A 17,272-nucleotide genomic window follows, 5' to 3' on the forward strand; every position below is an offset into this window, starting at 1 on the left:
GTAATCTACAGCCAAGAGAGGAAAATGCATGAAGCCAAGGTGAAATAGCAAAGAGGGTAGATGCTGTTATGGGATGGGGCCTTGGATCCTAGCCCTTGCTCTCAACAGGGCAGAAACTTCTTTTTTTTTATCTATGCATTTTATTCAATAAATATTAAGTACAGTGAAGCGAGTTCAAGAGGAGGGTTACAGAGGCGCTTGGATAATGCCTAACATGGGGCCTGGTGGTTTGCACACTGTGTGTAAAGTCAGAGATACAAGTTCAGGTGTCCTCTAGAAGAAGGAGGCCTAGAACCTGGATCTTCTATTATATTACCTTAAACATGGGGCATGGGAGGCCACCCTCCTCCTCCCCCATTTGTTTCTGGCAAGTATGTGGGTAGCTGTGCAGCATGATTCCCAGGCTGTGTGCAAGTGCCAAAAATGACACGTACGCAGCTGGGTAGCTGCCATTTTGGGATGTAAAGTGAAATAGGATTTAGCCCCAGCTCTAACTCTCCATGTAAGATATAAAGAATACAATAGGACTAAAACCACAGGTATTTACTCAAGGTCAGGGTGCTCTGAAAGTGATATTCCCACATGTTCACAGATAAGTTCTGTGTTCAAGACATGCACAAATATAAGGTTATGTAGGAGTTAGCCTAAAAAGGGAATACTAGCAAAGTAGTCCAGGGGTGCTCAACCTCTGGCCCACAGACCAGATCTGGCCTGCAAAGCTGTGCTATCCAGCCTGCAGGACTCCCCATGGGTCCAGAAATTTGGTGGCAGGGAAGCAGTGGAACAAATTGCCACTCACCTGTTGCCAAATTTCCAAACCCACTGGGAGCCCCACAGTCCAGATGACAGAGACCCTGAGCACTAGATCACTGGTCTGGGGCAAGGTTGGTGTACAGGGGCACTCTGAGATCTGGTATATGAGATCAGGCTGGTGTGCAGGGTCACAACCATGAACAGACCCATGCATGGGATCCAGCCTGTGGACCATCCCCATGCCAATTGTCCAATCCATGGGTCAGAAGGTTAAGCATCACTGATGCAGTCTATAAGTTTTCTCTTGTAACAGTAGAATGTGAGAACAAGGAGAACCATTCCTATAGTTCTGCAATGAGACACCACAATCCTTTTTAGGAGGAAGAGAATTTGCTCAGAAGATCATCAGTTTAATTCCTGTTGGTCTGACTGCCATATGTCTAGGGCGTCTCGGGAACACAGGGAGACTTGAGCAGCCAGTGACAAAATAGTGAGAGGGTGCTGCTTCAGAGTGGGAAGGCAGATAAACAGCTTTTTGCTACATTTTGAGACAGACCATGAATAAGATGAAAAAATAGAACTCTACAGCCTTTCTATCTGGAAAGAATCACTGTCAAAATAGGTCAACAATTTGTCTTACTAAAGCCAGATTCTGCTTGTACTCTGCTCAGGTAAATGTACTTTAAACATAGGTTGGTATGTTGGATTACGTACCTCTGTTTTCCTTGGCCAGATTGTCAGCCATCTCCCAGTAGTCATAACTGTGCAGGATACTGTTGGTGATGCTGACATGATTGGCAGCCATCTGATGAATACGCTGGGGAATGCTGATGATGGAGGAAGGGGAAGGGGCACCAGTGCTCCCCTGGGATCCTACAGAGCTGACTGGAGAAGGACTTGGGGACATGGGGGATGGAGTTCCTGTGCTCCTGCAACAAAGTATTAAAATGCATACCTGCACGTGAGGATGACATAGATAAACACATACAAACTATTACAATATGCTACATAGGAGCAAATGCTATTTCTCACTGTTATTCAGATATAGTTTCTGGGTGAAAATTGAACTTACTTTCCACTGGCACCCCAAGGGGATGGGGCCTGTGCAGCTTTTGATGAGTTCTGTGGAGGAAAAATAATGACAATATAAAACTGAAAGGAACAACAACAAACAGCATAGAAAGTTGGGCAGAAAAGGCTGAGGTGATGTGTGTGGACAGTGTATTTGGGTCTTTTGATTCTATAAAGCCATTTGGACTAATTCAGAAGTGGTGCAGGCAGTGATAAGATAAATCCCCTTAAGTTCTGCTGGAGTTCTGAAAGAAAGGACTTGTGACTTGGCCAACTACACCTGGCCAATTGTGCATTGAAGAAATAATTCCTTCCTTCCTGACTTCTGCAGGCAGCAAGCTGAAGTACTGAGAAAGAAGACTGGACCATAATCATTATCTTATTGCAGAGTGAAAGTTTTTTTAAGCATGTTGAGAACTAGGCAGCTTCCTGTTCTCCTCAGGGCCCAAGAAAGATGTGGAGATAATCTGGAGATTTCAGAGATTCAAGGTCTGTAGGGGACACTGTGAACATCTAGCCAGCCTCTCTTTTTCTAGTAGTGGTCCTAAGAATACTGTGAAAGATAATTTTTCTACTTCTACTAAGTTTCCCATGCCTATACTTATAAGCAACAAGATGGATCTTTCTCTGTTTTCATTTTCCACCCCAAATTTGGGAAGGTCTAGTTTTAATTCTGTTAGGGAATGAAACAAAACCATGAAACCCTTAAAATATACAATACTTATATTCTGGCCAGCTCCTATTTCAGAGCTATTTACATCTATCTTTCTGAAATGTAAGGGAGCTAATGATACGTAACTTATTGATCTAGGAGCTGGAAAAAAGTGGAAAAGGTGAAAGTTAAAGTACAGTGATGGGTTTTTACAATTGAAATTTAAATAATCTCTGTCATACTTGAATTATACACCTTTTTCAAGCTCCTTGGAACAAAAATCACAGCAGCATAGTCTCAGGCATCAGAAAGGTGGGGGTAAGTAGCCCATTGCTATTGATTCATCTGTAGGCTTTGTTCTACTTTCCTGAACTGAACTGAATTTAATTTCTTATGGTATCAAAAATCTCTAACCCCCTTGAGTATTTAACATTTTAAAATTCTTCAGTGTATTAATTGTTTTTGAAGATCAAAACAAAATGTTAAACAAGAACTTGAAATAATCGTATTTCTTTTTAAAAAGAAAAATGCATCTATCCCTGAAATTGTCTTTGACAAGTTTTAAACTCTTTCCACAGTTGATAGTATATATGGAAGTTCTTTAATGTAGTCAGTATTTTATATCACTTGGTTTTGAAAGACTTTCCATACAAATATATGAAACAAATGTAGAACTGGCTATTTTCCACTGCAGAAGATGGCAAATGGATTTTTTTAAACTTTAACTTCAAAAGCAAGAATACTTTCTAATGTGAATCTACAGTATCATTATATCAGCAGGAGCCCTGCAAAATAAAAAAGCTTTCTTGTATGAAGTTAATGTGACTACTGCAAAATGTAAGCACCATTTTTCCACTGTGTAGAATTTTTTTTATACTACTTAGAGACATTTTACTTGGCTGAGAGATGGAACATCCAATTTTTGTGCAGGCGTTCTTTGAATTGGTAGGGAAAAGTATTACAATATTTACTTATTTTTCACAGCTAACATAAAGAAATTAGGTAGAGAAGCAAAACAAGTTTAGTTGTGTGTACATAATTCAGTTTTTAGATGCAACTATGGTGATAATATAGGATGTATTAGATTTTTTGTCTATTTTATGATTTAGTCATGAAAACTTAATCTTATATTTGGAACTTATCATCAACAAGATATCTGAATTTGGGAAGAAAGCCTCTTAAATAAAGATAAAAAGAACATGACCACATGACTACTCAGAATTTCCAAAGTGAATATATGCTCAGAGTTCTTTGACTTTGAAATCAAACTGAATGCTGGAAACAATTCAACTCTATTTATTTTTCGTTCATGTATTATTATTATTTTTTTTAAAGAAATACAGGTCATCTTTATGTTTATAGGCCCAAAATTTGACTGACTTTGGTATAGGTCCCATCTGGAAATTTCTGTTTTCCAGATATTTTCTAATCAAATATTTCCAGTTCAGGGCAAACAAATTTGAAATATTGCATGATGTTCTGTTATATTCAAAATAAGCAGCAAGTGCAGTCTTCTGAGAGCACAGAGAATGGAGAGGAGCCAGAGGGGAAAACAAAACAGGAAGCAGAGCCAGGCAGTGTTGTAAGGTGGACAGTGGGTGCATCAACAGAAGACACTACGTTGCTATAGTGATGACCTATAGCAATGTAGCATCAGTGGACATGAACCACGATGCTCAGTAGCATATTGCTACTGCGCAGTAGGGTCAGAAACAACTAGTGCCACTGGGACTGTGCAGTAATGGTGGTTACTGTGCGGTCATTTAGTACCTTAGTACTGAAGTAAGTATTAACTGACTGTGCAGTAACAATTGTGCAGCCAGGTGCACATGTATACATATCCAGAGGGTCCTAACAGGCTTATACGCAAATCTCAGAGCTGGCTGCCAATACCTTTGTGGTGGGTGTATTCTGAGATTTTCTGCCTGCTCAGGGCCTCAGTGGGAAACCCTACAGCTTGTTCCATAGACTGCTTTAGACTGAAATCCTCAAGCCATGTGAAATCAAGACCAAGGTACAATTTTCAAATAGATTCTTACCATGAATGCCATAAAATCTATTCTGAGCAGAACTAACAGCACTGTAAAAAGACACTGGGAGATCAACAAAAAAAGGAGAATGGGCTGGATTTATCTGTTTCATGGCACAGCAAGTTGGTCTTCCCTCATTACATTGTAAGGTGTGTATACTAGATACCTGTGCCATTGTGAATATAAAGCACGTAAATTACCTGCTTCCACTTAAGCTCTTAAGTGACTAGGTTACACTTTAGAAAAGATGCAGTATCTCATTTTAGCTATCTTAAAACATGTCATAAAACAAGAAAGTACCTTGAAATATTCAATAAGTGCTTTTGAATACTTTACAGCATGGTCTCTTTTGAGTCGGAACATTCTCCAGTACAGAAGGGCCAAGCAGCGGAAACTAGAGTAGAAAGAGAAAACCCAATGTAAAAGGCATCTGGAATAATTGAACTGAAAAAAAAAAATCAATGGAAAGGTGAACTGTGATTCTGGTGCTGATTATTATGATTATGCTTGATTTTACACATAATTGTCCACATCTTTCTAAGGATCCTGAAAACTCTACAGATTATGTTTGTCTACACATTGCCAAACTTGTAGTAAATTCACTGCACAGAACTGTCTGCAGGATCAAACATTAAGCTTCACTCCTGCAATGAGTTCTGTGCAGTTGGCTGAGAGGGTCTGCCAATGAGATTCCCACTGCAGGCTGAGACCAAAGGGTTTCAGTTTTTTGACATAAGCATGAAGGTGGCCTTTGTGGTTCTGTATCCTGGAGCTACAAGGCTATAAGGTCAGTCTGTGGAAGAAATTAGAGTAACATTGGGTCTGCTTCATGTCAGATGTCCACGCTCCTGCTGGACTTTTTCAGCAGTTGGAGATTGTTAGGGAACAGTGGTGTCCTACATCTGCCCACATTTCCCTGTGTGCCTTTACTGGGAGCAACATAGGTGGTACGGAAGCCTCTCAAGGGACACCAGACTCCCTGATGATTCTTCTGCACAGGAGGTATCTTCAGAAGACAGAATAAGTAGCCTGAACAGAGGGGAGGATCTAGCTTACTGTCTCTAATTTTTCTGTGATATGCCATGCACTTTTATAATGCTGTACACATGAAAAACCGTAACACTAATCGACATGACTTAAACATAACAACAACACAATACCTGATCACAAGCACTCCAAGATTACAAAATCTTTTATTTTCTATTTTGGATTTCTATGTAGTCCACCTATGTTTATTTTTTCCTTAAAGGATATTTAGTTCAAAACTAAGAATTAGTCTTTGCTATGATATTTTTGAACTGAAGTACGAGATCACTCAACTGTGGTTGTATCTACATGAGACACTGGCTGCGCTGTTGTTACTGCACAGTCATTTAGTACTTGCATACCCAAGTACTAAATGAGTGGGCAGTAACTGGCAGTAGTGTCCCCACCCAACTTCGTGGTGACGTAAACTGTACAGTAGTTCGTTACTCCTGCGCGGTACCGCCATATCATGGTTCATGCCCCATGACACTGCTGTGCAGTAGTAATGAACTACTGCTCAGGAGTAACAAGCAAGTGTCTTAGGTAGACATGGCCTGTATGTAACAAATAAAAAACCTGCAGCACTTTATCTGCTTGGTCACAGAAACTAAGATGTTCAAGGATTACTAATGATTCTGGGTGCCCAGGGAGACAAGTAGAAAAGGGCTTGAATTTTGCCAGTGCTGAGTTCTCACCCTCTGAAAATTTCACTCCTTTTAAATGTCTTGCGGAGCCAATTTGGGCAACCAAAAAAAATCAAATCAAGGCCTTCAAAATTACCAACTACTTTAAAAACTCAAGCAGAGTTATTATAACTCACTTTCACTCTGTTTTCCTTCTGAAATCAGCAACCTTCATAAGCTGAAATTTACCCCTTTTACCACTAGAGGGAAGTCTTTCCCTAGGAGATCAGAATGAAATTCAATAGTTCTGTGGCATTATGCCCAGTTTGCACTGGATATAGTGGGAGGATACAATAGACTTAGAGTCATCATAATTCTCACTCTGTCACCTTCACAGGTACAGTACATATGCAAACGATGCCAGCTAATCTGCTATGTGGCAGACGGTGAGTTAGGGGTTGCTATTCACTGCTGAAGGAATACTCATCTCCTTTCCCTCACTCTGACCTTTTCTGTTCAAGCAGATGCAGTGACTTTATAAATTTGGATCAAATTCCACACACTAAAACACTGTGTCAGTTCTGGAAACACTTTATAAAATAAATAGGGTCATTTTTTAACCATTTGTACCTGTTTTTACATTTACACATTCTTGAAACAATTATTGTTAATCTACCAATGCACCCAGCTGCATGCCAGAACAGTGACAAAGGAGAGAGAGATATTTTAAAACTTATTTAAAACATGTATTTAACGATACTTTTTTCTTTTTATATAGAATGATTAATTAAGAGTTTTTATTTACAGATTCTAAAACCACATTTAGTTTGTATTTTAACAGATGGCTACTAGATGTTAAAAATACACCAGCTGATTGTAAAAAACCATTTACTGAGAATCAATAACCATGTAATTGGTACTTCATGTATTAGCTGTATAGCTGTTAACATTTAAGTTTAATGTTACTAACATTATTTTATTAATGTTCAGCCTTATAAAGTCTAAATTAAATGAATATATCTGGAAATTTTAAATCAGAGACTTAATCCAAATTGGTTAATTATCAACACAATAACCCCTCATTTAATACAAGTATAATTTATGATGACTGAACCTAACATGTAAGACAAAAGAAATTATTGAGATACTGCTACAATTAAAGTAATTCAGTCATAAAATGAAAGACCTGCCTGCAGGCACTTAAAAATTAGTTACATTGAAACACAACTCACCTGTTATAGCCAATAAATATAAATAGTTTATTTACACAAACAGAATGCAGACCAGGCACAGTAATTTAAGTTGAAAAGAGATGACATGGGAGCAGGAAGTATTCTCTCGGGGTCAATAGATGACATAAAAACCCCTATCAGACTGCATTCAGTATCTGATTTTCAAGGACTGACTCACTGCATAAAAGAAGGCTTTTGAGGAAATATTGATCTACCAACCATAATGCTGCGAGCTGTTTGTCCTCCGGAGTGGCGTTAGGGCCTGAGTGGGTTTTTAGTCTCACAGCATACCTTTAAGAAAGGGGAAAAGCCAATGTGAGTTAACAGGAGACCACTTTCTATTATTTAGTGTGCTCCTTATGGAGCTATGCTGATTCATACCATTTGGAGATCTGCCCTATTACATTTACTTTCTTAGTTATCATGAATTGATAAGTTTCTGCTTTTCATCTTGTGCTTCAGAGCTATTCTATTAGCTCTGTTTTCTTGCTCTTTTCAAGCAGCAGTAACTCCTTTAGATGTCTTTCTGCTCCCTACCTCTCCCTATGGTGTCATCTTAAAATCTTTTCTCCTGCTGGGGAGAACCCCAACTGCAGGGAGTCCATTCAAAAAGGTTTCCACTGTACTTGAGGGCAAAAGACAGCATGGCACAGAACTAGTGCTCTAGTACTGTCCTCATATGGCATATTTTTGAGTTTGTCTACCCAGGTTTGCTCCTTCAAGCACAGCAGAAGGGAGAATGTGGCTCAGACTATTTTGGTCCTACAACATTACATTCAAATTCTATAAATATTAAAAGCCTACAGTAGTAGCACTGCTGTTGCAATAATGTGTGTGCTATCTAGTCACAAATCAGTTCCTGGAAATATCAACTTTCAGTTGAATACTTGAGCAGTGAATAACATCAGCATAGCATATAATACTTCTGGGCTTGCTTCCAGAAGAATACCTGTTTCCTGTAATTAGTTGATTGCATTTCATCTTTATCTTGGTTTTCAAACTCTTACTTTGACATCAGTACAAATATTTTTGTGTGAATATTTTCTTTCTCCAGACATTCATGACTAACCAGATCCATTTTTGGACCACAGCTAGCAAACAGATAAATAATTCACTTAACAACTACACAATGCTCACTGTTTGCATATATGGACATCCAAGCAAAATTCAGTTCCAGAATTACAGCCATAAAAAGCACTGTGGCTAGGGAAAGAAGTTACACATAACTGGGATAAATGATCAGAAACTGGTTAAAATCTGTAACACGACACAAGTTCAGTGCACATAAACTACTTTCAAAATGGCTAAAACTGGTTTAAGATCAACCTGAATGAATATAACATCAGACTTAACTGATCTAGGTTAAATTTGCTTATTGAATCTCTGTCCTAGATCCCCTCCACATTCAAGTTAACTCACAGTCCCCCAGCATCCCAGGATGCTTTGCAACACCCTTGCAAACCACTCCCCAACAAGGAGGGCCGGCTAGTTTTGGCCCAAATTGTCTGTTCCATCTGTGCAGGGAGATGTGCTCTAGTGCCCCCCTAGTTCTGGGCTGAGCCACTGCAGGCATGTGGCTGCATTTCCAGAATCAAAGTGAATGTCTGTCACCTGCTTATTGGTTTAATATACGCAGTTTAGACTAACCTGTGAAGACGGAATCTGTTCAGCCTCAGGCTCTGCACATTAGACTAATCTAATGGGCAGTAAGGTGTCACCATCTACATGTGAACAGCAATTAGATACAGGTACTAGAAAATGGCACATTAAAGTAATGTGCTGAAGTGCATGTGTAGATGATGACTGGGAGCAAATTGCTCCTGGTTGGCCTAGACATGTCCTGATCTCCATGGGTCTGGGAAAGCTACAACAGACATTAACAGGCCATTAACAGGCTCTGCACCCTGCTGCAGGCAGGGGGAGCTCCAGGCCCCCACAGGTGCCAGCCCCTACCTGCTCGTGGGGCAGCCCTGATCTGCACAGGGAGGGGGAGCTGTCCCAGTTTGGAGGGGCAGCTTCCTGCCAGCCATGGATATTTCAGGTAGTGCACACTATTTCCTCATGTGCCACCCCACTTTTTTGTCATGGGATTTTTAATACTGGATTCTCCTGGTGTCAAAAAACCCCACTGCATTGCAAATTAGCAGCATAGAAAATGCCTGCATGTGTGGTGCATGCAGTTTGCAGCACCGCAGACAGATCTGCAATTCCAGAAACTGCACGTGCATGCTTGTCTGGATGCACCCAGTGAGGCCTAGGTAAGAACTGATCACCAAATGGTTGAAACTCCATAATTACATTAACAATTGCTTGAATCACTTAGGCTGCTCTAAATGATGAACTGGCTTTGTAAATATTCTTCTCTCTAATATCGGCCCATGTATAAAGGCATTCTTGTGTGTTCATTTGTCAGTGTGGAAGAAACCTACTTATACTCAGTGGAGAAAATACCCAACCCCCATTCTTACCTGATAAGTTCAACTGTTTCTGAGTACATTGTATAAGGGGATTTAGATTCCATGGGGCCTTGTTCCATAGCATTTCCACATTCAATAAATGACAATGCTGCTTCAGCATAATTAAGTGCCTTTCCAAATTTTTCCACCTTGTAAACAAAATAAGGACACAGAAATACTGAAGTCACCACACTATGGTTACAAATGTAGGGATCTTAGAACAAACTATTCATATGAAATGGACTGTCAAAATCCAGAAGACTTACAAATATTGAAAAGAGGAAGGAACATTGTAAGAGAGAAAATCCTGAAGTCAAAGAAATTTATGAATAAAGTTGAACAAAATAAGCATGGATAATTTAGGTATAGAAGCCGCAGAAGAATCAGAGCCAAAACAGAAAAAGAAAAAAATATTACAATCCAGTAAGCATATGACTTGCCATGCTCATTTGAATATATCTTTCAATGCAAAACAAAGCAAGATAAGGATTAGCTTGTAACTAAGACAAATCAACAGCAAATATTGAAAACTTTTTGGGCTCTAGCTATAGGGTTAAAGGAAAATAAACAGGGGATGCATCTAAACAAGATGCTTTACTACTCATTAGGCTGATCTAATGCACAGTAAAGTGTCTACACATGTGCAGCAATTACTGTGCAGTAGATTAGTCTAATGCACTATTTTCTAGTACCTGTAGATACAGCTAGAAAGTTCAGGTGCATTAATTGCATATGTAGCTGCACCCAAGGAGCCTAAGATCTAGAAAAAGATAGAGATGGACCTTTAGGTGAGATTACACGTTACAATTAGACCACATTAAAACTTGAATGATAACCCATTAAGGCTTGTTAACAAGTGCTAAGTGCCCTCTAGGTGTCTTAAAATTGTGTCACCTAGGGTGAGGATTATCTTTCAATTGTGCTACATAGCTCGAGTTAAATTAACTTCTGGGTGTTCACCTGGGATAAAAACACTACTTTACAGTCCTCCAGTATCCCAGAAGGTACTGCTTTCAGGTGGACTAGCTATCATCCACAACTCTATGGTCCTGGATCAACAGCTAGGCAAAAGGTTGATGGGGATAGGGTGAATAGGGAGGGAGGGAACAGGGTGAAGGGGGACTGAGGGGGGTATGGGAAAGGGGGGGCAGGACTGGAGGCAGGAGAGACAGGGGGTAGGGGGATGGGGGAGCAGGTGGATGGAGAGTTGCTGAGCTTCTGCCCCCTCTGTCCTCCAAATTTCCCCCCACTTTTCCCCTCCGTTCCACTTGCTTCCTCTGCTGCCTGCCACTCTGATCTGGCTGAGAGTGGCAGAGGTACTGCTGGAAGGGTTCCTTCTCTCTGCCTCTTCCTGGGGCTCCTGCAGACCATGCTGACCCTGTGCACCCAGATCCAGCCCTGCTAGGCTTTGCAACTGAAGGGGAGGTAGGGAGAGGGGGAAGGGGGAGGCAAGGAGCTACCATGCAGCTGTGGGGCCTGGTGGGGGCTGTATCTGGATGCATGAAGGTGGAGTGGGCTGCAGAGAGCTTAGAAGAAGGCATGGAGGGAAACCCCCTTCCCTTGCCACCGCTGCTGACTGGGGTGGCAAGGTAGTAATCCAGGGATGGATGGGTTGATTGGGAGGTGTGTGTATGTTGGTGGGGGGGGTGTTGATTTGGGCATGGAGGGGAGGATCTGGGGGCTGATGGAGGGCAATGGGACTATTTAGAGGGGTGGAAGAGGCAATTCAAGTGGTGCATGGGGCCTTTTTCCCCTTTCTTCCTGGCCTATACTGTGGCTCAAATGCTGCTGAGTAGAACAGGCATGGAGCAGACTTACAGTCCCTAGCCACACACCTTTGTTCACTGCCCTCTACCAGTAGGTTTGAGCAGTGCACACTAGAGAGGGTTTTAGCCCTCAACAGGTGATTTATCACTAGCACTAGCTAACCTTAACACAGACTAATATCCCTTAGAATTAGCACCTGCTAACTCTAATATATAATCCCACTCTTTTTTCCAATCCAACCTGGACTAACACTAAAATACTGACATTTTAAAAATTACAGTTCATTTTGGTTCCTTTTCTCATTCAGCTTTTGTATATTATCGTGTTTCTGTCAAGGACCAGAAGGAATTGTATGAAAAGACTGTCCTTGTATGAAATTTCCTGCCTTTTCTAGATTAAAGAATATTAGATATGATGGGATTAGCTGTCAGATAAACTTCCAAACTTTGGATACACCCTTACTCAGCCTGCCTAACTCTATGAAGTATTCTAGAACCTAAATATAAACATGGATACTATGTAAAAAGAACTCAGTGGGTGTATCTACATGTGCTATTAGTGCAAAGAAATAAGCTCTGGCACAGTTCAAGCTGGTGGCAGCTGCTCTTGGGTGCAGCGTTTACATGTGCACCTGGAACTACAGCACTTTGCACCAGGATGGAGCAGCTTGGGGCTGGCAGAGAGCCCAGGGGGTCTGCCTCAGGCTCTGAGTGGTGGTATCAGGTGGCAGAGGGGTTGGCTAGGACACAAGGGTGCTACAGTACAGGGCTAGCTGGCAGACAGACCCTGTACTTTAGCACCCTTGTGGCCCATCTACATGTGCATTTTGGCAGAGTAAATTACTCCACCGTAGGATAGTACCGTCCTTGTCAAGACAGCAGAGTTAATTAATTTACTGTACCCTAATACTGGTGCATGTGTAGACTGTGATGCTTTATTGTGGAACTAACTAGTCAACTCTGCAGTAAAGCACACGTGTAGATGCACCCAGTGAGTATCACTCTAAAACCCTTAGATAGATAATAAGCATTTATTTTCAAGATTTTTAAAAGAATAATGAGTATTGGATGGGATACAAGCAAATCGGGTATAGAAACATTACATAATATCAAATAGTAATCAGTGAGGTGTCTAGTATAAGAAAAATATACAGAATTAAAAAGATCTACGAAAGAAGATGAGCATCAAGGAAATAAAAGGTGCTTCTACAGTATAGAATAGAGTATAGAAGCAGGAGGCAAAAAAAAAAAAAGAGACATAAGAAAAATATAATTCAGTAATGGTTGCTTCTCATTCATGTTTCAGTGTTAATCCAACAAAAATAATGATTACTTCAGAGCTAAGAAAAACAAAAGCCATGGTAAAAACATACTAAATTAGGATATAGACATTTAATTTAGGAAACCTCTCTGAAAATCTGAGCCTTTGAATCCTGAATATTTCCGAATTCTTGCCAGAGGGAAGTAATCACAGAATCTACGGGGAGTATAATTCTCTAAGGGAGTATAATTTCCTAAGTAAGAACAATGTGTCATCCCCAGTCTGCTCTCATACTAGTGTGAAATCAGTGCTAAGATCAGTAGTAGCTTTAACAGTTTTATACCTAAAATAGTGATCTCATCTGAAATCCTCCTCACTGACTCTTTCTCTTAGTCACTCTTCAATCTCCTGCCCTCACTACTCACTGGCGAAGGTCACTTTTGACTTGAGCTACCAAAAGGTTCACCTCTGTTCTCATTTCCCCCCTCTACTACTTCTCCCCTCTTTGCTACCTTCAGCACAGTTAATCCCTTCCTCTTTGGCTTTCTCTCTTTTCTTGACTTACTTGATTGTGCTCTCCAGGTTTTTTCCCCTTTTATTGATTTCTCCTTCAACCTCCCATTTCCTATCCCATTTTTATTGTTAGGGGTTTCTGTCTTCAATCCTTTGTTATTTTTTTGGTCTGTACATTGTCTTTCTGCTCCCACAACTTCAGCTACTGCCTCAATGTGTATGACTCTTCAATATATATGAATCCCTCTGTCTTGACCCCTTTTCTCTTTAAACAGAACCCAGGCAATATGGAGAGGCATAAAACTCATAAGGGTCCTAGAATTACCTGGTAGACTTTTTTCCCCCACTAAATAAAGGTGAAGTAGTATTTTTTTCCTAAGGGATAAGGATTTAAATGATAAGTCTGGAATGGGGCACTGGCTTCAACATATTTTAGGTACAATGGCTCTCAGTAACGTAATACCTGAACAGTTTGTAACTTTAAAAATAGATTTATCTTCCTAGCATCCCTGTGACAGTTGGGTATCCTATTACCCTTACTTCATACATGAAGAACTGAAGTAGTGGAAGAGACCAGGGTTCAAATCCTACTATACTTTCATGGGCCTAAGTCTGTGGTGGAATATGATTGCCAAGGTGTGTGCCTACCTGCCCCAAAGAAAGTGGAATCTTCTTATCTTAGCCCAATAGCCTAGTGATTACATTGCCCAGAGAGCGGGGGATGTGTATTCTAGGCTCCCAAATAGGGTATCTTCTCCTCCCCACCATGTCACAGGCTAGGTATGGCACAGAGCACTCTCTAGTCCTCCTCATGAAATTTGGCAGCAAAGCGGGGAAGAAATGTGGATCTGAGAGGAGGAAAGCAAGCCAGAAGGGGCTCCTGTACACATGCAGCGAGCCTGTTCCAATGCACTTTAATTCCAGCATGGAAATTAATGTGCTCCAGCAGCCTCCAGCATCATGTGTATCAGCATTCCCATGCTGAAAAATGGTGGTGGGGTGCTTTAAAGCTTGTTCGTCAAGCTTTAGTCCAAAGCGCCCCGCCACTATTTTTCAGTGCTGGGACACTGATACATGTGAAGCTCTTGAGTGCTTTAATTAGTGTGGCTCTTGGAGCTGCACTAATTAAAGTACCCCCCTCCCCCATTGGCTCCAGGAGCACATGTATAAATGCCCTCCGGGTAACTGAGAGGGGGAAGAGTCCTGGGTGCTGACTGGGGGGTGGGTGCTGAAATGGAGGTAGGCAGGTGCTGGACCCATGGCAGGAGAATGGAGGCTGCAGTTGTGCAGAGCTAAAGCAGGAGTGTGGCAGGGGTAGTTGCTGCAGGAGAGGTGACCAGCCTATTTTACTGCTCATTAAAGTGCCATGTAAAAAACTGTGCGGTTATGCTAATGTGCAGTAAAACATGCATTAAGCATTGCTTAAAAACCATGTGCATTCATTACTGTGCCTTAAGGCAGCCTAATGTGCATTTCTTTAGTACTTCACATTGGAGGTACTAAATTTAATGTGCATTAGAAAAAGCACCTGAATGCATGTGTAGATGCACCCAGTTTAGTTGTGTGCACTGAGTTACAAAAACCAGTGGTTTCAAGCCACTATTCTGCTCCTTTGAAGCCAAGACAGTACAGGGCAAAATGCCTCTGGTGGTCTAAGTTAGGGCATGTATACATGGCACAAAGCAATGCTGTGTAGAGCTACCCAAGCTAGCCAGCTCAACTATAAAGCTGTGTTAGCACAGTGCTCTGCCTAGGCTCAGATGCTGAGCTATTCATCTAGTACTGTGATGAGTCTACGTCCCCTCAGAGTCAGTCAAACACCGGAACTATCTGGCCACTTTCCTGATGCCAGCAAAATTGAAAAAAAAACCCAAAAAACAGTTTGAATGGGAAATTGCAGAAAAAAATCATTCATGGACTGGATTATGTTAACCATGGCTTAGACAGGGACTACAAATTCTTATCCCATTACCTGGATTAGTTTTTGTGATTCTTTGTTCCTATGGGTTCTTTTTTTGTTTGCCCCTGCACTTCCTCTCTCTCTTCCTTCCCACTTTTCATGTATTTGTATCATTAACTCCACTTTATACACTGCTCTCTGCTTGCCTTTTCATAGCTTCTAATGAAGTGAGTCTGAATTCACAAAGTCCTATGCTCTCTATATATCTTATTTAGTCAGTCTATAACAGGGGTGGGCAAAATACAGCCTGTGGGTCAGATCTGGACTACAAAGGCATTTTTTCCAGCCTCTGGCAGGGCCACTGGCCCCACCCAGCCCAGGTGTGGGTGGCAGCCCATGCTATGGCACGTAAAGCTGTTCCCCCGAGCACCGCCAGGAGTGACCAGGAATAACGGTCACAAGCTGGCGGAGGGTAGATTTAGGCTGGATATCAGGAGGCGCTACTTCACGGTCAGGGTGGCTAGGGTCTGGAACCAACTTCCAAGAGAAGTGGTGCAGGCTCCTACCCTGGGGGTGTTTAAGAGGAGGTTAGATGAACATCTTGCTGGGGTCATTTGACCCCAGCATTCTTTCCTGCCATGGCGGGGGGTCAGACTAGATGATCTGCTCAGGTCTCTTCTGACCCTAGAAACTATGAAACTATGAAAGCTGGTCCCACTGCACCTTGGCACCCACCAGGGCTGGGGTGGCACAGCAGCCAGAGTCCATTTCCTGGCAGCACCCACAGCAGTGGCTCCTTCTGGCTGCTGCTGCTGCCCAGGCACCCTGGCCTGTCCACTCTGCACCTACTGTCAGGCGTGCCAGATGGAGCAGGTATAAGGGTTCTCTATGTTGACTGGGCAGGACCAGCACGGGCAGGATGTGCTCTGCTGGATGTTGCCATGGGCGGGCGAGGAGTGGTGTCTGGGAGCAGGACAGGTGGGTAAGGGTAGCAGCGTGCATGGAGACTGGAATCAATGACAGTGCAGGGTCAGGGCCTGAGGCAGAGCTGCCATTCACCCCCCACATGTCCCTGAGATTGGTGCTGGTTCTGTGGGTAGGGGCATGTGGGGAGCAGACTGAGGGAGAGCATGAGAGCCACTTAGGGAGTTTTGGTGAACTGTTGTGGTGGGGCTGCTGACTTGGCGGAGTAGGGAGTGATGACCCGGCCTGCAACAGCTCACTCAAACTCCCTAAGTGGCCCTGCCACCAAAATACGCCCTTGGTCTATAAGATGCAAATTTACCCTGCCTTCACTCTCCTGACCCCAGGTCTGCTGTTCACAAAACAAATCCTGCTTGCTGACTCCTGCTGAGACATACCAGGGACATTAAGAGAGTAGGTAGCTAGAGGACTAGAGAGTGCTCTGGGCCCATGGTGGCCAAACTGCAGCTCACTGGCATGGTACTTGTGGCTCTTGCCCTGCTTTCTGAAGCTCCACCCACTTCTCCTGTGATTTCTGGCTCAGGTGCTGGGGCAGCAGACACGCTGTTTACCTGAGGTGCACTCTGCGCAGGGAAAGCCAGAGTAGTTCGATGCTGCGGTGGTGGTGGGGGGTGGTCACTCAGCACCCCCCCCAACTCTCTCACTGGGTTGCTCAGCACCCTGCCCTTCCCCCTGCTGTCTGGCTCTTGAACTTCAGTGGAGGATTGGATGTGGCTCCCAGGGTGAGAAACTCTGGCCACCCCTGCTCTGGGCAATGCCTAGCCTGTGACCTGCTATTTAGAGCACTTTGCTGTGGAGCAGGAGAGGCAGATGCCAGCCCCGCCCCACCACTGGAGAGTGGGGGCAAGGGACCCTAGGCTAGAGGGCTAAAAGGAGCAGCCTCAAGCACTCCCAAATGCTGCCCTCTCAAGACACACAGCTGGAGCAGGGCCTGTGAAATGGACTCGGAGCCACTCCAACCTGTCTCCTCTATCACTCTCTGGTAGTCCTGAGTGGGAATGACTA

The 17,272-nt window shown here is 42.6% G+C and overlaps 1 protein-coding gene across 1 annotated transcript in view; it reads right to left on the reverse strand.

Annotated features, from left to right (window-relative positions):
* Window positions 1-17,272, reverse strand: part of AFF3 (ALF transcription elongation factor 3) — a 628,646-nt gene that overhangs the window by 14,304 nt on the left and 597,070 nt on the right. Inside the window, exons 16-20 of the mRNA XM_090020433.1 lie at window positions 9,856-9,992; window positions 7,607-7,678; window positions 4,807-4,900; window positions 1,826-1,875; window positions 1,468-1,682 (exon numbers count right to left, since the gene is read on the reverse strand). Coding sequence (XP_089876559.1) covers window positions 1,468-1,682; window positions 1,826-1,875; window positions 4,807-4,900; window positions 7,607-7,678; window positions 9,856-9,992 — 568 coding nt within the window. The remainder of the gene's footprint in view (window positions 1-1,467; window positions 1,683-1,825; window positions 1,876-4,806; window positions 4,901-7,606; window positions 7,679-9,855; window positions 9,993-17,272) is intronic.

Source organism: Crocodylus siamensis, chromosome 1 (genome assembly GCF_052110815.1).
Source record: "Crocodylus siamensis isolate JL-2025a chromosome 1, ASM5211081v1, whole genome shotgun sequence".
Classification (NCBI taxonomy): domain Eukaryota; kingdom Metazoa; phylum Chordata; order Crocodylia; family Crocodylidae; genus Crocodylus; species Crocodylus siamensis.